The sequence below is a fragment of the Leptidea sinapis genome, chromosome 17 (assembly GCF_905404315.1).
Source record: "Leptidea sinapis chromosome 17, ilLepSina1.1, whole genome shotgun sequence".
Lineage (NCBI taxonomy): Eukaryota > Metazoa > Arthropoda > Insecta > Lepidoptera > Pieridae > Leptidea > Leptidea sinapis.
Window position 1 is genome coordinate 8,128,164 of NC_066281.1, and position 16,729 is coordinate 8,144,892.

General features: G+C 35.6%; 1 protein-coding gene across 1 annotated transcript; it reads right to left on the reverse strand.

Moving 5' to 3' along the window:
* Positions 1 to 7,378: 7,378 nt before the first annotated feature.
* LOC126969052 (mRNA cap guanine-N7 methyltransferase) lies at positions 7,379 to 15,757 on the reverse strand. The gene is made up of 2 exons (XM_050814346.1): positions 14,400 to 15,757; positions 7,379 to 8,255 (listed from the first exon to the last, which is right to left on the reverse strand). The coding sequence occupies exons 1-2, from the start codon at positions 15,421 to 15,423 to the stop codon at positions 8,188 to 8,190; spliced, it is 1,092 nt and encodes a 363-aa protein (XP_050670303.1). The 5' UTR covers positions 15,424 to 15,757; the 3' UTR covers positions 7,379 to 8,187.
* Between the last annotated feature and the right edge of the window lie 972 nt (positions 15,758 to 16,729).

The window sequence follows — 16,729 nt, forward strand, 5'->3', positions numbered from 1 at the left end:
GACACCCACGAAATACGACACCGCCGCAAGCATCTCATAGAAGGGTGAACCTATTTTTAAAGGTGAAATTTATTTAGCTTATGTAAATTTTTCGCTGACGCCTTGTTTGTAGCAGTTCATCTTCTTATTCATCTGCTGATTAATTCAATGAACGAATACTTTAATAATTTAGAGCCCCTCAGGTTCGTAAAAATAATTACTAGTTCCTTCTAATCATTTGTTTTTTCAGCTTCACATTGTAACAGAAACAACAAAATTCACTTATTAGTTATTATTAGTGATATATTGTAGTTTGTTATATAACATAAAAAAGCCTTTTATTTCCAGTAAATTTACATTTTTATTTAAATCTATGAATGTGTTAGTTTTATTCTATGTTATTTATGTGTCTCTTACTTAATATAATTTTATGTGTATCCTATGTATTATAATTTATATCATATTACTAGTACTAATAGATACTTCATTTTTATTCAATCTACCGGAACCTCAGAATTGGTAAAGGCCTCCTTCATTGATATCCATTAGACTCTATCATCAGCTACTTGTCTCCAGTTTGGACCAGCTACTGCTTTAAAAATAGGGGTTAAGGTATGAAATTGCCGTTTTATTGTAGTAGGTATTTCGAATTACATAAGCCTTCATGGTTTGAGATTTTTGAGTTAAACCTTATTCACATGGTACTTGCCTATGTAGTTCTCCTTTTGCAAAAGGTGCAATATTCGATTATCGATTTTTCTTATTCAGCTTAGACAAAAAATATGGATACTTCGAAAATTCGAGTCATTTTCAATACGAGTTCCGACGGGGAACTAACGCGGCAGAAACAGCTCGTATATCAATGTTCCGTTTGGAGAGGGGACTGCTAATGAACGCACCGTGCGATTTTGGTTTAAAAGTTTTTTTTCGTGATGGAAACTTTAATTTGAAGAACGAATCAAAAAATGCAATGGTTGACCCTATGTCAAACGCCGCAACAGTGTTCTGAAGCAAATATTACCAATAGCAAAGCAAATGATAGCAAAACTAGCAGTTAATCAGCCCTGACTTATGAATCGATCTTCACTATTATAACTCTATGATAACGCGAGACCTCTTACAGCACGAGAAACCTTTTTAACTCTAAAGGAGTAGTAGGTGGTAGTTTTTGACGTTCAATAAGTGATTTTGAATCCTAATTTGAATTTGATATCCTAATATGTAGCGTGTCGTGCGAAGGTGGAATCGCGGCAGGAATTAGGTCAAACAGCTCTGCAGCGAAGTCTCTACGCAACGCCAAATGATCTCGCCGTTCAGATGAGCCTAGATCACTGACAGTTCGTGCAGCTCTGCATTGTATGCGGTCAAGTGGTTCTTGCTGATACTGGGGTGCGCCGGATCAGAGATGATAGCAATACTTCATATGTGGGCGAACCTGCGCTATGTAGAGCGCTACAATGTGGGCCGGCTTGAACTATTGCCATACTCTTGTTAATGACGCCCAGCTTTTTCAAAGCCAATTTGCCTTTGCTTGTAAAGTGCAATTAGAAACCATTCGTCAGCCTCCGTATTCGCCAGACCTTGCTCCAACGGACTTACATTTATTTTCGTAAATTGGACAATTTTCTACGTGATAAAAAGTATTATTATATATTTAGTATTCAATTTTTCAATACAAATGGGCAATTTTATACTTTAACCCCTAATATGTAGTAGGTCTGTTATTCTTTAGTTAATGTTACTTTTTTGGTACATCTGTGATCTGTAGCCGCGCAACGTGTCCTGCCCACTTCCACTTCAATATTTGTGCATAACTCAGGGCTATGCTTCTATAGTTATTTTTCTTATTTTAGTGTGTCCTATATTATCAATCTTCCTTAGCATGCTTCTTTCGAGTCCTCTCTGACAGATCCTTTTTTCTTGTTGTGCAGTAAATTTCCACGTTCGACAACCATAATATGCTAAACATGACAAGAGGCTCCAGTTCATGACTTTTGTTTTGATGGCTTGTGGTAAATTACTTTTAAAAATGTCCTTGAGACAGTATTTGTTCCATCTATATTTTATTATTTTCTCTATTTGTATGTTTTTATTTTTCTTATCGAATGTTTTTCCCAAATAGTCATATTTTTCAACATATTCTAATGGTTTGTTATTAATTATTAATGGTCTTTTCAAATTATTTGTCATTGTATTGGTCTTTGTAATATTAATTTCTGGTCCCACCTTTACACTAGATATGTGTAGGATTTGTTCCGTGTTCTGTGGTTGGTCATCCGGGAATCTCAGGTGGCTTAAGTAGGTGTCATTTATGTATAGTCATCGCCTCGATGACAGCTATAAATATTATTGGAGACAGCGGATCGCCTCGTCTAACTCGCCTTTCTATTGGGAAGCTAGGGCCTAATGTGTACAGCTTAATTTTACTCTTATAAAAATCGCTTATCCTGACGATCATGCTAAGAAAAATAATATATATATAATATATGAAAAAGAATATTTAAATTATTAAATTGACATCAGTCCCAGATGTGCAAGGATTAATTTTATAATCCGACGTTTTGAAAGGGTCGAAAATCACGTAGATTACGTTACGTACAAACAGACATACGTAGGTACCTACCAAGCTAATAAAAGTGGGTAGATATAAATTATTGTATTGTCATCGTTCCTTGATAAGTGTGCAAAGTTTCAATTCCGTCCGCTATGTGACAACAAGCACAGCATATGAAAAAGTAACTCGAGACTTTGCCTAGATGATTATGAGCCGCTGATTTATGGCAATGCGAGCACAGAGTACCAAAGAGGATGTAAATACTACGTTATAAGAGACTTGAAATTTAGCTTAGTATGAAACGTGCAGTGATTTAACATACGTTTGAAATAGTAGTAGTTAATTACAGTATGGCGATTGGCGACGAAGTATAATCCGACTAAGTTTGAAAGCGAACAGTTGCTTAAATCTTAGTGGATTCCAGCTAAGTATCTCCGTTTTTTACAAGATTATAGCCGTCATCTGTCATTATATCAATGACTGCACGTTTCATACAATCGAGCGAATCGCTTTTTTTCTTAGGGAGTTTCGGGATCCTATAGGCTAACCATCCGTCGGAACGACGGGTATTTAAAATGTTCAGTTAGAAATAAAATAAAAGTTAATTATTTTTATATAAATAGTCGTAGCAAGGGTTATAGATAAAATATAATGCTATAGCCAACCATATAAGGTTGAGTGTGAGTTTTTATTAAAAACGTCCGAAAAAAAAACCTCCGGGCTCCGACTAAACATATTATGTTGATCAGAAAATAGGGGCAGACTGACAAACGTAAAACTTATAGAAACCCTCTTTTTCGTCGGGGTTTATAAAAATATCAAACTGCTCCACTGATGTAATGTCCTATTGATCAATAATATTTTAACAACTAGAGTAGAGAGAAAGAAAGAAGCCCTACAACGACATGGTGTATGTACAACTCTGACATTATGGATTGAAAACATGCTCAAGCACAGAGTAATTTTACTCGATGAAGGTGAAACGCAGAAAGCTATAGTTGCCAAAGGCTGTCCCCAAGGAGGTGTAATCTCACCTCTTCTATGGAACTTCGTTGTAAATGATCTGATTGCCACCCTCAACGAAAACACTACTATACTGTAGGCTACGCAGACGACCTAACTATACTGATATGCGGAAAGTTTGCCAATACTGTATGTGAAGTAACAAATGCGGCACTAAAAATCGGGGAAAAATGGTGCATAGATAACGATCTGACAGTTAACCCAACGAAAACGGAACTGGTATTGTTCACAAACAAAAGAGTTCTAGGTAATTACAAACTGCCGAAACTGTTTAACACGGAACTCCAATTAACAAGCGAAGTATTTAGGCGTAATACTTGACAGCAAACAAAACTGGGCGCCCACATAGATGCGAAGATTAATACGGCTACAATACCCTTCTGGCAATGCCGTAGAATGATAGGGAAGACATGGGGTCTTGCCACGAAAATCGTACTATGGCTTTACACAGCTGTGATACGGCCTGTGATATGTTATGGTGCAGTAGTCTGGTGGTCACACACTAGACTTAGAACCACGTGTAATAAACTACAACGATTTCAAAGACTGGCATGTATGGCTATCACAGGATGCATGCGAACTACACCTACTGCAGCCTTAGAAACAATGCTAAATCTTCCGGCTCTACACGTCTTTATAAAACAAGAGGCGGCCTCCGCCGCAGTAAGGTTAAAGACACTAAATCTTTGGAAAACCAATCAACCCGCACAACTTGAGGTCCTAATTACTGAGGTGATTGAAAAGGAGCCTCTGCTGCTCGCGGTAAGTGACAGGTCTCCAAAGGAATACATCTTCGATAAAAAATACAAAATACAGCTGTATGAAGAACCAAAAGAGGACTTTAATGTTATAGACCTCAGGATTTTCACCGATGGCTCGAAAACAAGATCTGGCACAGGATACAGAGTGTTCTCGGAAGATCTAAATATAAAAATAGCCGCACCACTAGGAGCTCAGAACACTCAGAACTCTTCCAAGCAGAGTGCATGGGTATCATAGAAGCGGCTACAGCTACTTAGGCACGAAAGGTAAAGGATTACTCAATCCGCACCCTCTCAGATAGCAAATCAGTACTACAAGCTCTACAAAGCAACACTATCACCTCAAAGCTAATATACGACTGTCACCAGTAATCTGACGGAGTAAGTTGACGGAGTGCAAATGGCAACCAGGTAACTGTTCAATGGATAAAGGGTCACAGTGACTCACGCGGCAACGATGCTGCGGATGAACTGGCCAGGAAAGGCTCGGAGATGATAGCAATAGGACCAGATCCAATCGTTCCCCTCCCCTCTAGATGTCCTGCAATGGTCATACGAGAACATACCAAGGAATTACAAAGTAAATACTGGACGGAAGTGAGAGGGTGTAGACAAGCAAAAGAGGCCCTACTCCAAGTAGACTTCAGGCTCTCTCGCAAGCTACTAAAACTCCCACGCCAAAGATTACGTAAATTAACCCATGTTATAACGGGTCACGGCCCTTTTAACAAACATCTTTTAAGTATAGGTGTCACCGACAGCCCGCTGTGCAGAGCCTGCATGGAGGCAGAAGAGACGACCGCACACATCATTCTGGAGTGTGGCCACTTACCGGGCCAAACACCTGGGGTCACCGAGGACTCTCCCCGAGGTCATGGGTGACATCAGAGGTTTGATTAACTACCTTGAGGAGCTGGGATGGCAAGATTAGCCGCCCACCTCACCACGCAAAATAGGCGCGCCACAGTCGTCGAGTTGCGGATAGTAGCCCGTGATAACCTATAACAACTGGAGTAAACGCAGGAATGTATAGATATGGCAGTCGAAGCTTATTATTGTGACATGTGCCATATTTCAGTTTTTGTATGACGTAAATAGTCTATATGTACCTATAGAACGTCATTGGATACAAGGATGTAAATAAAAAAGCACAAAAAAAACGTATTTATCTTTGGCACAACTAATGCAAAATTTAACTTTATGTTCACCACATAATGGTTTCTAATTGTAATTAGCGCAAATGGTTTTAGTCATACGTTTTTTATAGGTACGTTTTCCTTTTAGGGGTTTCTGTTCCTGTAGATGTCGAAGCCTCTTCAAAGGTACCAGGCTCAGTTTCCGATGACGTACCAGGGCGTCCATGGTCTGCCCTTTGTACGATCGAAGCTGAGGATCGGAGCTATTCAAAAACAATAAGGATGTTCGTTTTACGTGTCTAGGCATTATTGTTACTTCCAGCCTTATATTCCGCAAAGGTTCTGTAAGCTGCAAGTATAATCCTTTCATGCAATATCTGCAAAATACAATCTTTTGACGAGATGTTGACAAGTTTGTCCCTTGAATGTTGGCCCTATGTGCCGGTTTCTATCTTTGATGTTCGCTGGTACCTGTATAATCTGCAAAGATAGAGGCCTTTCGATTTAATTTGTGGAAGACCTAGAAGATAAAACTTGTACCTCAACTGGAAGGTCTTCTTCGGAGTCCAAGAGTCATCTTCAACGACGAAGTCTTCCTCTTCACTAGCAGAATCTTCCTCTTAATTGTCTGAATGCAGCTCCTCATTTATCAAAGCGGATATTTCGCCACAATTAAGCAGTATTCTACGCCTTGACATGATGAAAATCAACAAAGAAAACAAATTTTATGACAAAATTGACTCTCACTTCAATACAAAATAGTTCCATTAAATCTGTCACAACTCACAAGGTCGGACAAAGTAAGTATTTCGCGACAACTATCTAGGCGACAACTCATTTCGACTTAAAATTATAGAGACATTGATATTATTTGTGGTACCCGTCGAATCAACGGAGGTTAGCCTTCTAGGGTTAAGTTGAAATATGGTCACACCTGTGAAGAGGTAAAATAAGAACAAAAATACTTAAAAAGCTGTTTAATTAAGACACTTCATATATAAGGATACACCAGCCATAACAATATTTCATCTTTATCAATACAAAAAATATTTGGTAAGTATATTAAACATCAGAGTTTGACCTATTGATAAGTAAGTGACATTATATTTAAAGCTTTTAACAAGGCCTTCACTTATTTCTTACTATTTCATCAATCAGAATTATTTATATTTATTGTAGCGTTTTGTATAATTATATATCAAATTTCTATAATTTTATTACAATTATTGACTAATTTTTTATACTAACTAATGCAATTGCAAAAATCCTAATATGGGGATTTTTTAAATCAAATTTTGATATTTATTATGTAAATGTTTAAAAATTTGTTTATGTAAATAAATAACAGACTTTTATTACATTACAATGTTCTCTAATAGTATTTCTTTCCATACTGTGCCAAATTGGCAATAGAGTACTGCATATCAAACTGCTTGTGGGACCAATATCAATATAGTACAAATATTTTGTATAAAATGGCAATTTGTATAAGGTAGCTATTCTATATGATTAGTTTGAATTATTAAAAAATAACTTAATTATGCCAAATTATTATCATTAAGTTCAATTTCATAACAACACATTTTAAAAGGAATGGCTTCCACTTGGTTTTTCTGATAACCAAAAGGATAATAAGTATATAAAATAACATATTAATTAATTATTAAATTTAATATTTTACTACATCTTATTTGGTTCAAATGTTTACTGTTTAATGTTGTTTTTTGATTACTTTCAAATCAAATAACAAGAGCTCATAACACAAAACCACACAAACAAACATCCTCTCGCTAACCACAAACTTTCTGAAGTATTGGTGCTTTATAATAAATAAATATTTTTTTTATTTCATACTTGCCAGTAGATATAGCTCATCACATTACTTAAATAGCACAGAGTTACAAAAAGAGTGAAAGTAGGTTTCTAGTAGTTAGAGTTACAAAAAGAGTGAAAGTAGGTTTCTAGTAGTTTCTAGGTAGGTTTTTAAAAAAACAGGTGTTGAAGATTAATTAACAGGTAAATAACTACTTCATGGCTCGGGCATGTGTGTTCATTTGCCAAAGCTGCATATAAGAGACAGCTGTCAGTTATCATTTTACATTTTTCGGTTATCTCCAACTGTCTTCTTCCATCCATGATCTCCTTCCTCCTGAGATCCCTCGCCCCACTGATTTCAAATCATTACTCTCCTTTGTAAATTCCCCTTTTGTTTATATTCTATGTTCATTCTATAACCATTAACCAAAATAATATAAAACTTTCGTTTGTTTGTCTTTTAACCAACCCTTTGTTGTATATATTGTGTGTGTATTTTTTGTTTAAGATATATCAACAGTGTTCTTTGCGGTGAACGATAACAAATTTCTTCATTTCTGTCTGTGACCTTGTTTGGTCATGAAGCCCACTTTATATAGCAGAGTTTATTAATAAATACTCGTCATTCGCAAAATATAACAGGAAACACTATCAATACAAACAGTAATAATAACTAGTTCGAGCATATTAAGCTGGATCACTGTGTTGTTAAGCTTATCTAATGTAGCCCACGTTATAATTAATGTAAAAAAATAAATTTCAACTGCTAGTTGTAATGAGGCAACAAGTCAAAATCCAATCTCCTGTGGGTAGTATGTCCAGGCTGATTATCCATTTTCTCTACTCCTCAACTAATTGTCCATCAGCTTTAACCACTTATACATTAAAAATACATAAAAAATATCAGTTTAATCATCAATCAAACTCCAGCACCATTTTCGACATTTGTTTTCTTGAGTTTTTGCATTGCAAATACCATATATATATCTGTAAACAAAAATTAAAAATGATTTGAATACAATAGAAAACAATATTTAAAAAATAAAGAAACATTCAAAAATCTGATGCTTGTGTTGTCGTTGCTGGATTTATGACTAACTAACACTAACTTCACTTAAGCAGAATGAATGAAACAATATATTGGATGAAGGTGATAAAAGTGTTAGATTAATTCAGACATAAAATTGTAATACACAAGCATATTAATACTAATCAGCCTGTAAAAACACCAGTGAAGTGCGAGTCGAACACAAGAAGTTTTGTAAATACTATTGCAGAAGATATCCCGGAATTGCAGTCAGCCATTGTCCATCCGATTCCAAAAAAGGAGACAGTTCGGATCCGGCTAACTAATAGGCCTCTTGCTGGTATCACCTGGCTCATCAAAATCATGGAAAGTATTGTTAGAGACCAGCTCTTGGTATAACAGTTGATCAACAACCGACAGTACTGCTTTCCCCATGGACGTTCGGCGGGCGATATCTGGTATACTTACTTATAACATATAGACCGGCGGCGGCATATAAAAAAACAAGAGCTCGGGCCATGACGGTCTGTCATGAGTAATTGTCGACCACTGCTGAAAGAAAGAGTATGTCGGGCCATCTTGTGAGAAGGTCGCGGATTACGGTGAAATGTATATTTTTCAATTTTAGCCCCAAGATACTCAAGTATGCACCTTAACCACGATCTGTCGTATCACTTGGGTCTGGAAATCTTGAGCGAAAAGTCAAATTGGCTTTGAAGAAGCTGGGGGTCATAAATAGAGCATGGCAATACTTCCAGCTGGCTCACATTTTAGCGTTCTACAAAGTGAAGGTCCGGCCATATATGGAGTATTGCTCTCATCTCTAGTCTGTTGCACCCCAGCATCAGCACCAACCAATCAATCGCGTGCAACACAGACCTGCTCAATTTGTCGAGGATCCATTGCTCTGTGAATGGCTGGATAACTTGGCGTAAATCTCTTTGGTACATGCAAGTCTGCGGCTTTTTTACTTTATTCCTGCGAACAAATCCCACCTTAGCACGAAATGCTACAAAGTAGGATATCATCCCTACTATCTTGTCATTATACTGACATATTACTGACTTTATTCTTGGCTTGTCAACTGTCAACAGTGGAACTTGTGCTTAGAGTTTTTTAATTATATTTTAGTGTCTAACTTGAACTAAATTGCAGACTTTGTGAGCTATTTGTAGTATAGTGTTGTGAACCTTGGGAAATGTTATATTGTGAAAGTGTATAGTATTTAAAGTGAAAAACTTTAATTAAACTAGCAAAACATATGTGAAACAAAAAAATTTTCATATACCCTCATATTTTTTTTTTAATTTTTTCGAAAAATCATTTAAAAATGGCATCTGGTTATAAATGCAGTGTTCAAATTAAAAAATAGGATGAGAAAAACCCTAAAATTCAGTGTAAAGGTTGCACTCGCGAAATATGCGGCAAATGCAGAGAGTTGTCTGCGACAGAGCTGCGGATGTTTTGTTTACAAAACCCCAAACTTTCGTATTTGTGTGCGGATTGCCAAGAGGGCTTAAAACAAGTGCCTGCTCTGCGTAAACTTGTATCGGAGTTAAAGGAGCAAGTGATGGAATTAAAAGAAAATCAGTCGTCTTCTTTAAATATTGATGCAATCATTCAGGAAATGGTTGAGCGTGAGAACCGAAGCTGCAATGTGATAATGTTTGGTATCGAGGAAGCGAGCTCAGGTGGTAAAGAGGAAGCTAAAAATCATGACAAATCTGGAGTTTTGGAAGCGCTCACTCAAGTCCCGCTCCAAGCCTCGGAGCTCATAACAACTATATTCGTCTTGGGAAGCCCACTGCTAACAAACCCATGCCAATCAAATTCTTACTCCGCAACAAACACAATGCTGTTAAAATCTTGAAGAATAAAAATAAACTGCCTTCATCAATCTCTGTTAAATCAGATATGACACCCTATCAAAGGGATCAGTTAAAAGAACTGAGATTAGAGCTTGCAGAAAGGACTAATAAGGGGGAAAAAGATCTCAATTAAGTATATAAACAAACAACCCAAAATTATAAAAAGTACAAAATACTACCTCCAGTAAACTCTCCAATAACAAACCTCAAAATTTTATATACAAACCTGGCATCATTAACGGCTAAATTTGATCTTTTTTCATTGGAAATCAAAACTTTGAATCCAACAATTATACTAGTAGCCGAAACACACTTGTACACTGGGATGAGTGACAGCTTAATAAATCTGCCTAACTACTCGCTCTTTCGTCTAGATAGGAAAAATAAAAAAGGTGGTGGAGTAGCAATTTATACTCTCCACACACTAAATAATCACCCTTTGGTATTGGTATTGGTAAAGGGCTCCTGTTTCCGCAATTAGACCGCTTAGGCGTAGTGCGCATGCAACCAGTTATGGGCCACCAAGCTATTGCTCCGTAGGTGATAATTGGTCTAATAACTGCTATATATAGCCATTTACATTTCTTTGGAGCAAGACCCCAGGTTCTCCCCACGAGTCTTCTGCGCTGCCAAAATATTATACATGGTTTTTTTAGCTTGTGGTCTATGTGTTTATTCCAAAGCAGTCAATCATCCCTTGATTAATAAGCCCAATATAATGTTGCATGAAGATTCAGTGGAAGCATTATGGCTTGATATTCAGTACCAAAACTTTAACCTCTTACTAGCTTGTGAATACTCGTACAGATCCACTCCCTACAACATGGAAAAATCTAATGAATGTCTTTTCAACAATATTAAAAAAGCTGCAAATTCAAACTCAAACCTGTTGATAATTGGTGATTTAAACTTACCAGACAAAAAGTGGCCTATTGAAAAAACCTCAGGCTATAATAAATTACACGAAAATTTTGTTGATCTTATAATTGATAATAATCTTTTGCAAATGGTCAGAAAAATCAAATCAAATTACCAGAAAACGGAACAAGCAAGAATCTCTTCTGGATCTTATTATTTGCAATGATGAGTTCCTCATTAGTGAACATTCCAATTATCACCCTCCAATAGGAAAAAGTGATCATGTGATTCTGTTGGCTGAGATACAACTGGTGGGTCAAGTTATAAAAGAATCCACATCCCATAAACAAGCTTTCAAATATGGTGATTATGATGCAATTAATAAATACTTGCTCACATCTGATATTCCAGAAAATGACTCTATAGATAATACATGGAGGATGTTCAAAGAAAATATCTCTATTACTATTGATAAGCTTACACCAAAAATAAAAAGTCGCAAGGGTTACAGTAAAACCAAACCATGGATTACTAAGCAGATATGTAAATTAACGGACAGGAAAAAGAAACAATGGAATATATATTTACTTGACTGAGATAATGAATCTTATAAAAAATATTGTGCCAAAAATAATAAAATAGTACAGTTAACACACCAAAATAGGATCAATTTTGAAACAAACATTGCTGATAGCGGAGAAAAAGCCTTATGCATATGTCAGAAAACAAATATCAACAAGAGTTGACATACCGCCAGCTCGAATGAATCCAAAAACATATGAAATCACAACAAAGTCAGTAGAGGTAGCTGAAATATTTGCTGATCAATTTGAAAATGCATATGTGTGTGAGCCACTTGGGATATTACCAGATGTAAAGATGGAGAGAGTACTGGCATCATTAGAAATCATTGTATTTACTCCAGAGAGAGTTCTTACGGCTATAAAAACTTTTCATGAATTGACAGCTAGTGATCCGGATAATATTCCTCCTATTATGCTCCAACAATGCAGCGCCATCATTAACCAAGTAACCTTAATAATGAATCTGTCTTTTGCAACGGGAAGACTCCCAACAGACTGGAAAGAAGCAGTGGTTACACCTATTTTCAAAAAAGGCAATAAGTTAAATGCTGAAAACTACAGACCAATCAGCTTGACGAGCATATTGTGTAAAGCTATGGAGAAAATCATAGTTGACAGCTTAAGAGAATTCATAATAAGAGAAAACATAATTATTCGAGAACAACATGGTTTTACACAGAAGTGAACTGTCACTAACCTTTTTACCAGTGGGAGGCTCCTTTGCACGGGAAGCCGGCTAGATTATGGGTACCACAACGGCGCTTATTTCTGCCGTGAAGCAGTAATGTGTAAGCATTACTGTGTTTCGGTCTGAAGGGCGCCGTAGCTAGTGTAATTACTGGGCAAATGAGACTTAACATCTTATGTCTCAAGGTGACGAGCGCGATTGTAGTGCCGCTCAGTTTTTGGGTTTTTCAAGAATCCTGAAAGGCATTGTAATGGGCAGGGCGTATCAATTACCATCAGTTGAGCGTCCTGCTCGTCTCGTTCCTTATTGGCATAAAAAAAAACTGGATATTAAATTGGGACAAACATCAACCAACTGATAATATCTATCTGGATTACGAGGAAGCGTTTGACAGAGTTCCAATCAGTAGGCTACTTCATAAATTAGAACACCTTGGCATACATGGTAAACTGCTAGTTTGGATTGGGACCATTATTATTCACATTATTCTTAACTGACTTGCAAAATGTTATAAGTCTCCCATTCAATGTCAACAATGTCAATAATCCCCGAGTATCATATTGGTTCGACAATAAGCAACTAAAAGCGGTTGATACACAAAAAGACTTAGGAGTGATCATAAGCAATGATCTCAAATGGGAAGTACACATTGTGGCTACTGTGAACAAAGCCAACTCAATCCTATACCGAATCAGAAAAGCATTCTTCAACATCACCAAGAAAACATTTTTAAAAATCTATAAAACTTATATCAGACCATTGCTGGAGTATTCATTTCAGGTCTGGAATCCATATATTGTAAGGATATAGAATTGTTGGAAAGGGTACAGAGCGCGAGCTCTAAGTTGCCTAGGGAACTGAAAAATCTTACATATGAACAAAGACTTACAAAGCTTGGACTCAGCAAGTAAGAATAGACTGGACAAACATTTGAATAGATATGGCAAATGATTTAGATGCATAAGTGAAAGCTGCTTAGTCTATTATAAATAATAATAATAATCTGGACGTCTGATGTTCCGAATTGATATAACCAAACTATGGAAAGAACTTCCTTGTGAAATATTTCCAGGATGATATGGCATCTTTAAATAAAAGCGCCTTTTAACTCCTGATTCCCTTGCAGGAAAATGTGGGTGGTGGTGATTACTTAACACTAGGTGGTCACCTAGTGTTAATATGTATGTTTGTCATCATAGTCTATAAAAAAAAATTTACACTGTAATGGTTATGTATGAGAAACATGTTTTTTTATTTGCATAATGCCATTTTGAAGTTAAGTTGAAGGTAATACCAATAACACTGCGAAACATCAACTGTTAAACAACTAGCCACTGTCTCAACTAGCTATTTAGGTTTATGAGGTTTACAACAAGAAAAATAGTTGTAAAATGGATTCTAAATACAAGTGTTCCTCTTGGTTACCCTTCTTATAGAACCCTTATAAGCATGAATGTTAGTGTCTTAATATTATGAATTTTCTTATGTGTTAATTTTGCTTTGTCTTTATTCATTTAGTCCTCAGGAGATGTTGAAATCAACCCTGCCACCAACAACTTTTTTATTTTATAGTTGTGTAAAGTATTATTGTGAATGGTTTTGCAAATGAAAACCCCAACTTGCAAAGGCAAATGGCAACTGAAGCCACAACCTGAGAGTTGAACAAAAACATATCAAGATTTATGGACTTTATGTCACATTGGCTCAGTGGTAGAGCCCTCACACGGTATATGAGAGATCACAGTTTCAAGTCCAGAACGTTCATAATTTTTTTATTTATTTAATTTGTGTAATTAATCCCAGAAGTTAGGGTTATCACTTTAAAAAATAACAAATTGTAAGAAGACACCCTAATCCTTGATTATATAAGGCTGTGTTGGATTCATATTAAATATACTGTAATTTTTTGTCTGACATTGTTAATATTTTTGACATTATTTTTATATTCATTAATTCAATAGGCTTATTTTATTAGCACTTAAGAAATTGCTAAATCAATAGATATTCAATCTTTGATAGATTCTTGCGAGCTCTTACATTAGTACATTATATTATTTGGTTAGTTAGTCACTCAACCATAATGACACATAAATTCAAGGTACTTACTTGCTACTTCCCATTGAGACTTTGCCATAGTTCCAACTTTATGATTTTGATTTTTCCTGTGTTCATCTTCTAAAAATGTTTTAACATGGTCATAGTCAGTCTCTTCATCCCCTAGCAATTCCTTTCCAGGTGGTGCCGGATAACTCTCTAATGAGGATATCTTACTCAACAATTGTCTATGATCATTTAAATGGTCCTTATAAAACTGTTCAAAGCCAGCTTCATATACTACTTCTAAATCATATTCACGAGCTAATTCATAAAATACTTTTGTATAAACTAAAAACTCTGGGCAATCAACGACACCTTCTAATTGGAAGTCATACTTGGCTCCAAACAATGGATATCCATCTTTAGGATCAAATAACAACTTTATGTTGTAAACCTTGTTACCAAACTGCATGTTAGGTGACTTTTGTGCACGAGCAACAATTTCGTTTGCATTTGGAATTGTTCCAATGAAATATCCACCAGGCCTGAGGCATTCAGATATGTTCATCAACATTCTTCTTGCTTGAGTTAGACTTTCAAAACTGTAGTGAAACCCAAACTGACAGCTCACCAAATCAAATCTTATCGAGGGATCATGATACTTCTCCCTGAGACAAATTTTAGTGCAATCAGCTGCAATAAATTCAGCAGTAAAAATTTTACTTTGGCGAGGGTTCAATGCCTCATATCTAGCCTGACACTGCTTTATTGACACGTCTGCTATATCTGCAAATACGACATGATCTACAAATGACTTCTGCCATTTGGCTATGTCTCCACCTTTACCACAACAAATATCTAGAACTTTCAAATGCCGACAATAATCCTTTTCCTTTATCTTCGATATATATTCGGATATTAGAACACTCTTGACCCAATTATTAAAATTTCTTAAGTAAAAAATGGGTGAGTTGTACCTTTCCTTTAACCCTTTATCTTTTAAATTATTATAATGTGAAGCAACTACAGAGGTGTGCTGTGTAGGAGGTGCTTCACATTCATTCTGGGACACGTTACTTTCTTTGTCGCTCATAACTAATAGTAATAAACACAAAAAATTATTATTTTCAAACAGAATTTAAGTTTAATACAGCACTTTTCACTAACAATAATTATTGATTTTAGAAAGTGATCTGTAATAAGTAAGTTCGTTAATGTAAGAAGTTTTAATTTCTGGAATTACAATAACTGAATTACTTATACAATATTTTAATTGAAATTAATTTATTTTCATACTTATACACGAGACAACAGTCCGTCACCAAATTGTTTTAAAAATTAAATTAGTAATTATTACTTATAGTCATAATTATTAAATAGGTAATTTAAAAGCTATATAAGTCCGACAAGTTAACTGGGGACCTGGCTTTGCCTGGCTCGAATGACACTTGACAGTTCTCTGTTCTAGGAAGTACGGTCAGCAAGAAAAACTCAACCAAAGCGATTCAAGTAGGCTATTTTATAGCAATAGAATTTAGTAGTGGAAATCTTTGGGTGAGTCCTTTGTCCAGAAGTGGACGTCTTCCAGCTGATGATGATGATGAATAGAATTTCACCTCGCAGTTTTCGATCCTATTTTTTTTGTAAGGTGAGCATTAAATGCTGGCAGATCCAGGTAGAGCTTTTGAAAAAAGTTTTTGGTTGATAACTCGGAAACTATGCACTTTAAGGCAAAAGTTATTTTTACCATTATTGTAGAAAATAAAATTTCACATCTTTTAATTCCTGAAAAACTTTTTTGTAAAACTTACTGTTTATGATTTATGGCTCATTTAATGAACTGGGTATTCTATCTTGGCCGATAACTCACAAAATACTGGATAATTACTTAATATATCAGTTCATTCTGTAAAAGATTGTTTTAATTTTTTTTCCTATTCTCATACTTTTTGAGTCATCTATATATTATGTTGGTCTATTGGGCGAAAGTTGAAAATTTCAAATTACGCATACGTATTGTATGTTATTATATTACAAATTGTAAAACAAACAAATTTAAACTATATTCCGATTGCTTGTGTCCTCAAAAAATTAATACCCCTTTTCCTTACCTACAATAGTGACGAAGTTTTTTGTATTTTACTCTATTCCATAGAACTAAAAATATTTAATAATAATAATATAAAGCTTTATTCAGACAGGATTTACTCTGTGTTTTACTTAAACTAGAATATTTTCAATTAAATAAAATAATAAATTTAGTCTGCCTCAGCAACTTTATGTTTGCTTATTGTTGACAAAGGCCTCCTTCAATTTCCTCCATAAATGTCTATTCCCCGCAGTTCTAGTTCATTTGCCACCTGCCATAGTTCTTATTTTTCCTTGAAAAGGCCCTTTCC

Bases quoted from the DNA above. Each gene is read 5' to 3' on its own strand.
- LOC126969052 (XM_050814346.1), bottom strand. From the start codon at position 15,423: ATGAGCGACAAAGAAAGTAACGTGTCCCAGAATGAATGTGAAGCACCT. The intron at 8,256-14,399 runs GTAAGTACCTTG...TTTTGTTTACAG, and splicing joins GTCTCAATGGGAAGTAGCAA to ATATATATATGGTATTTGCA.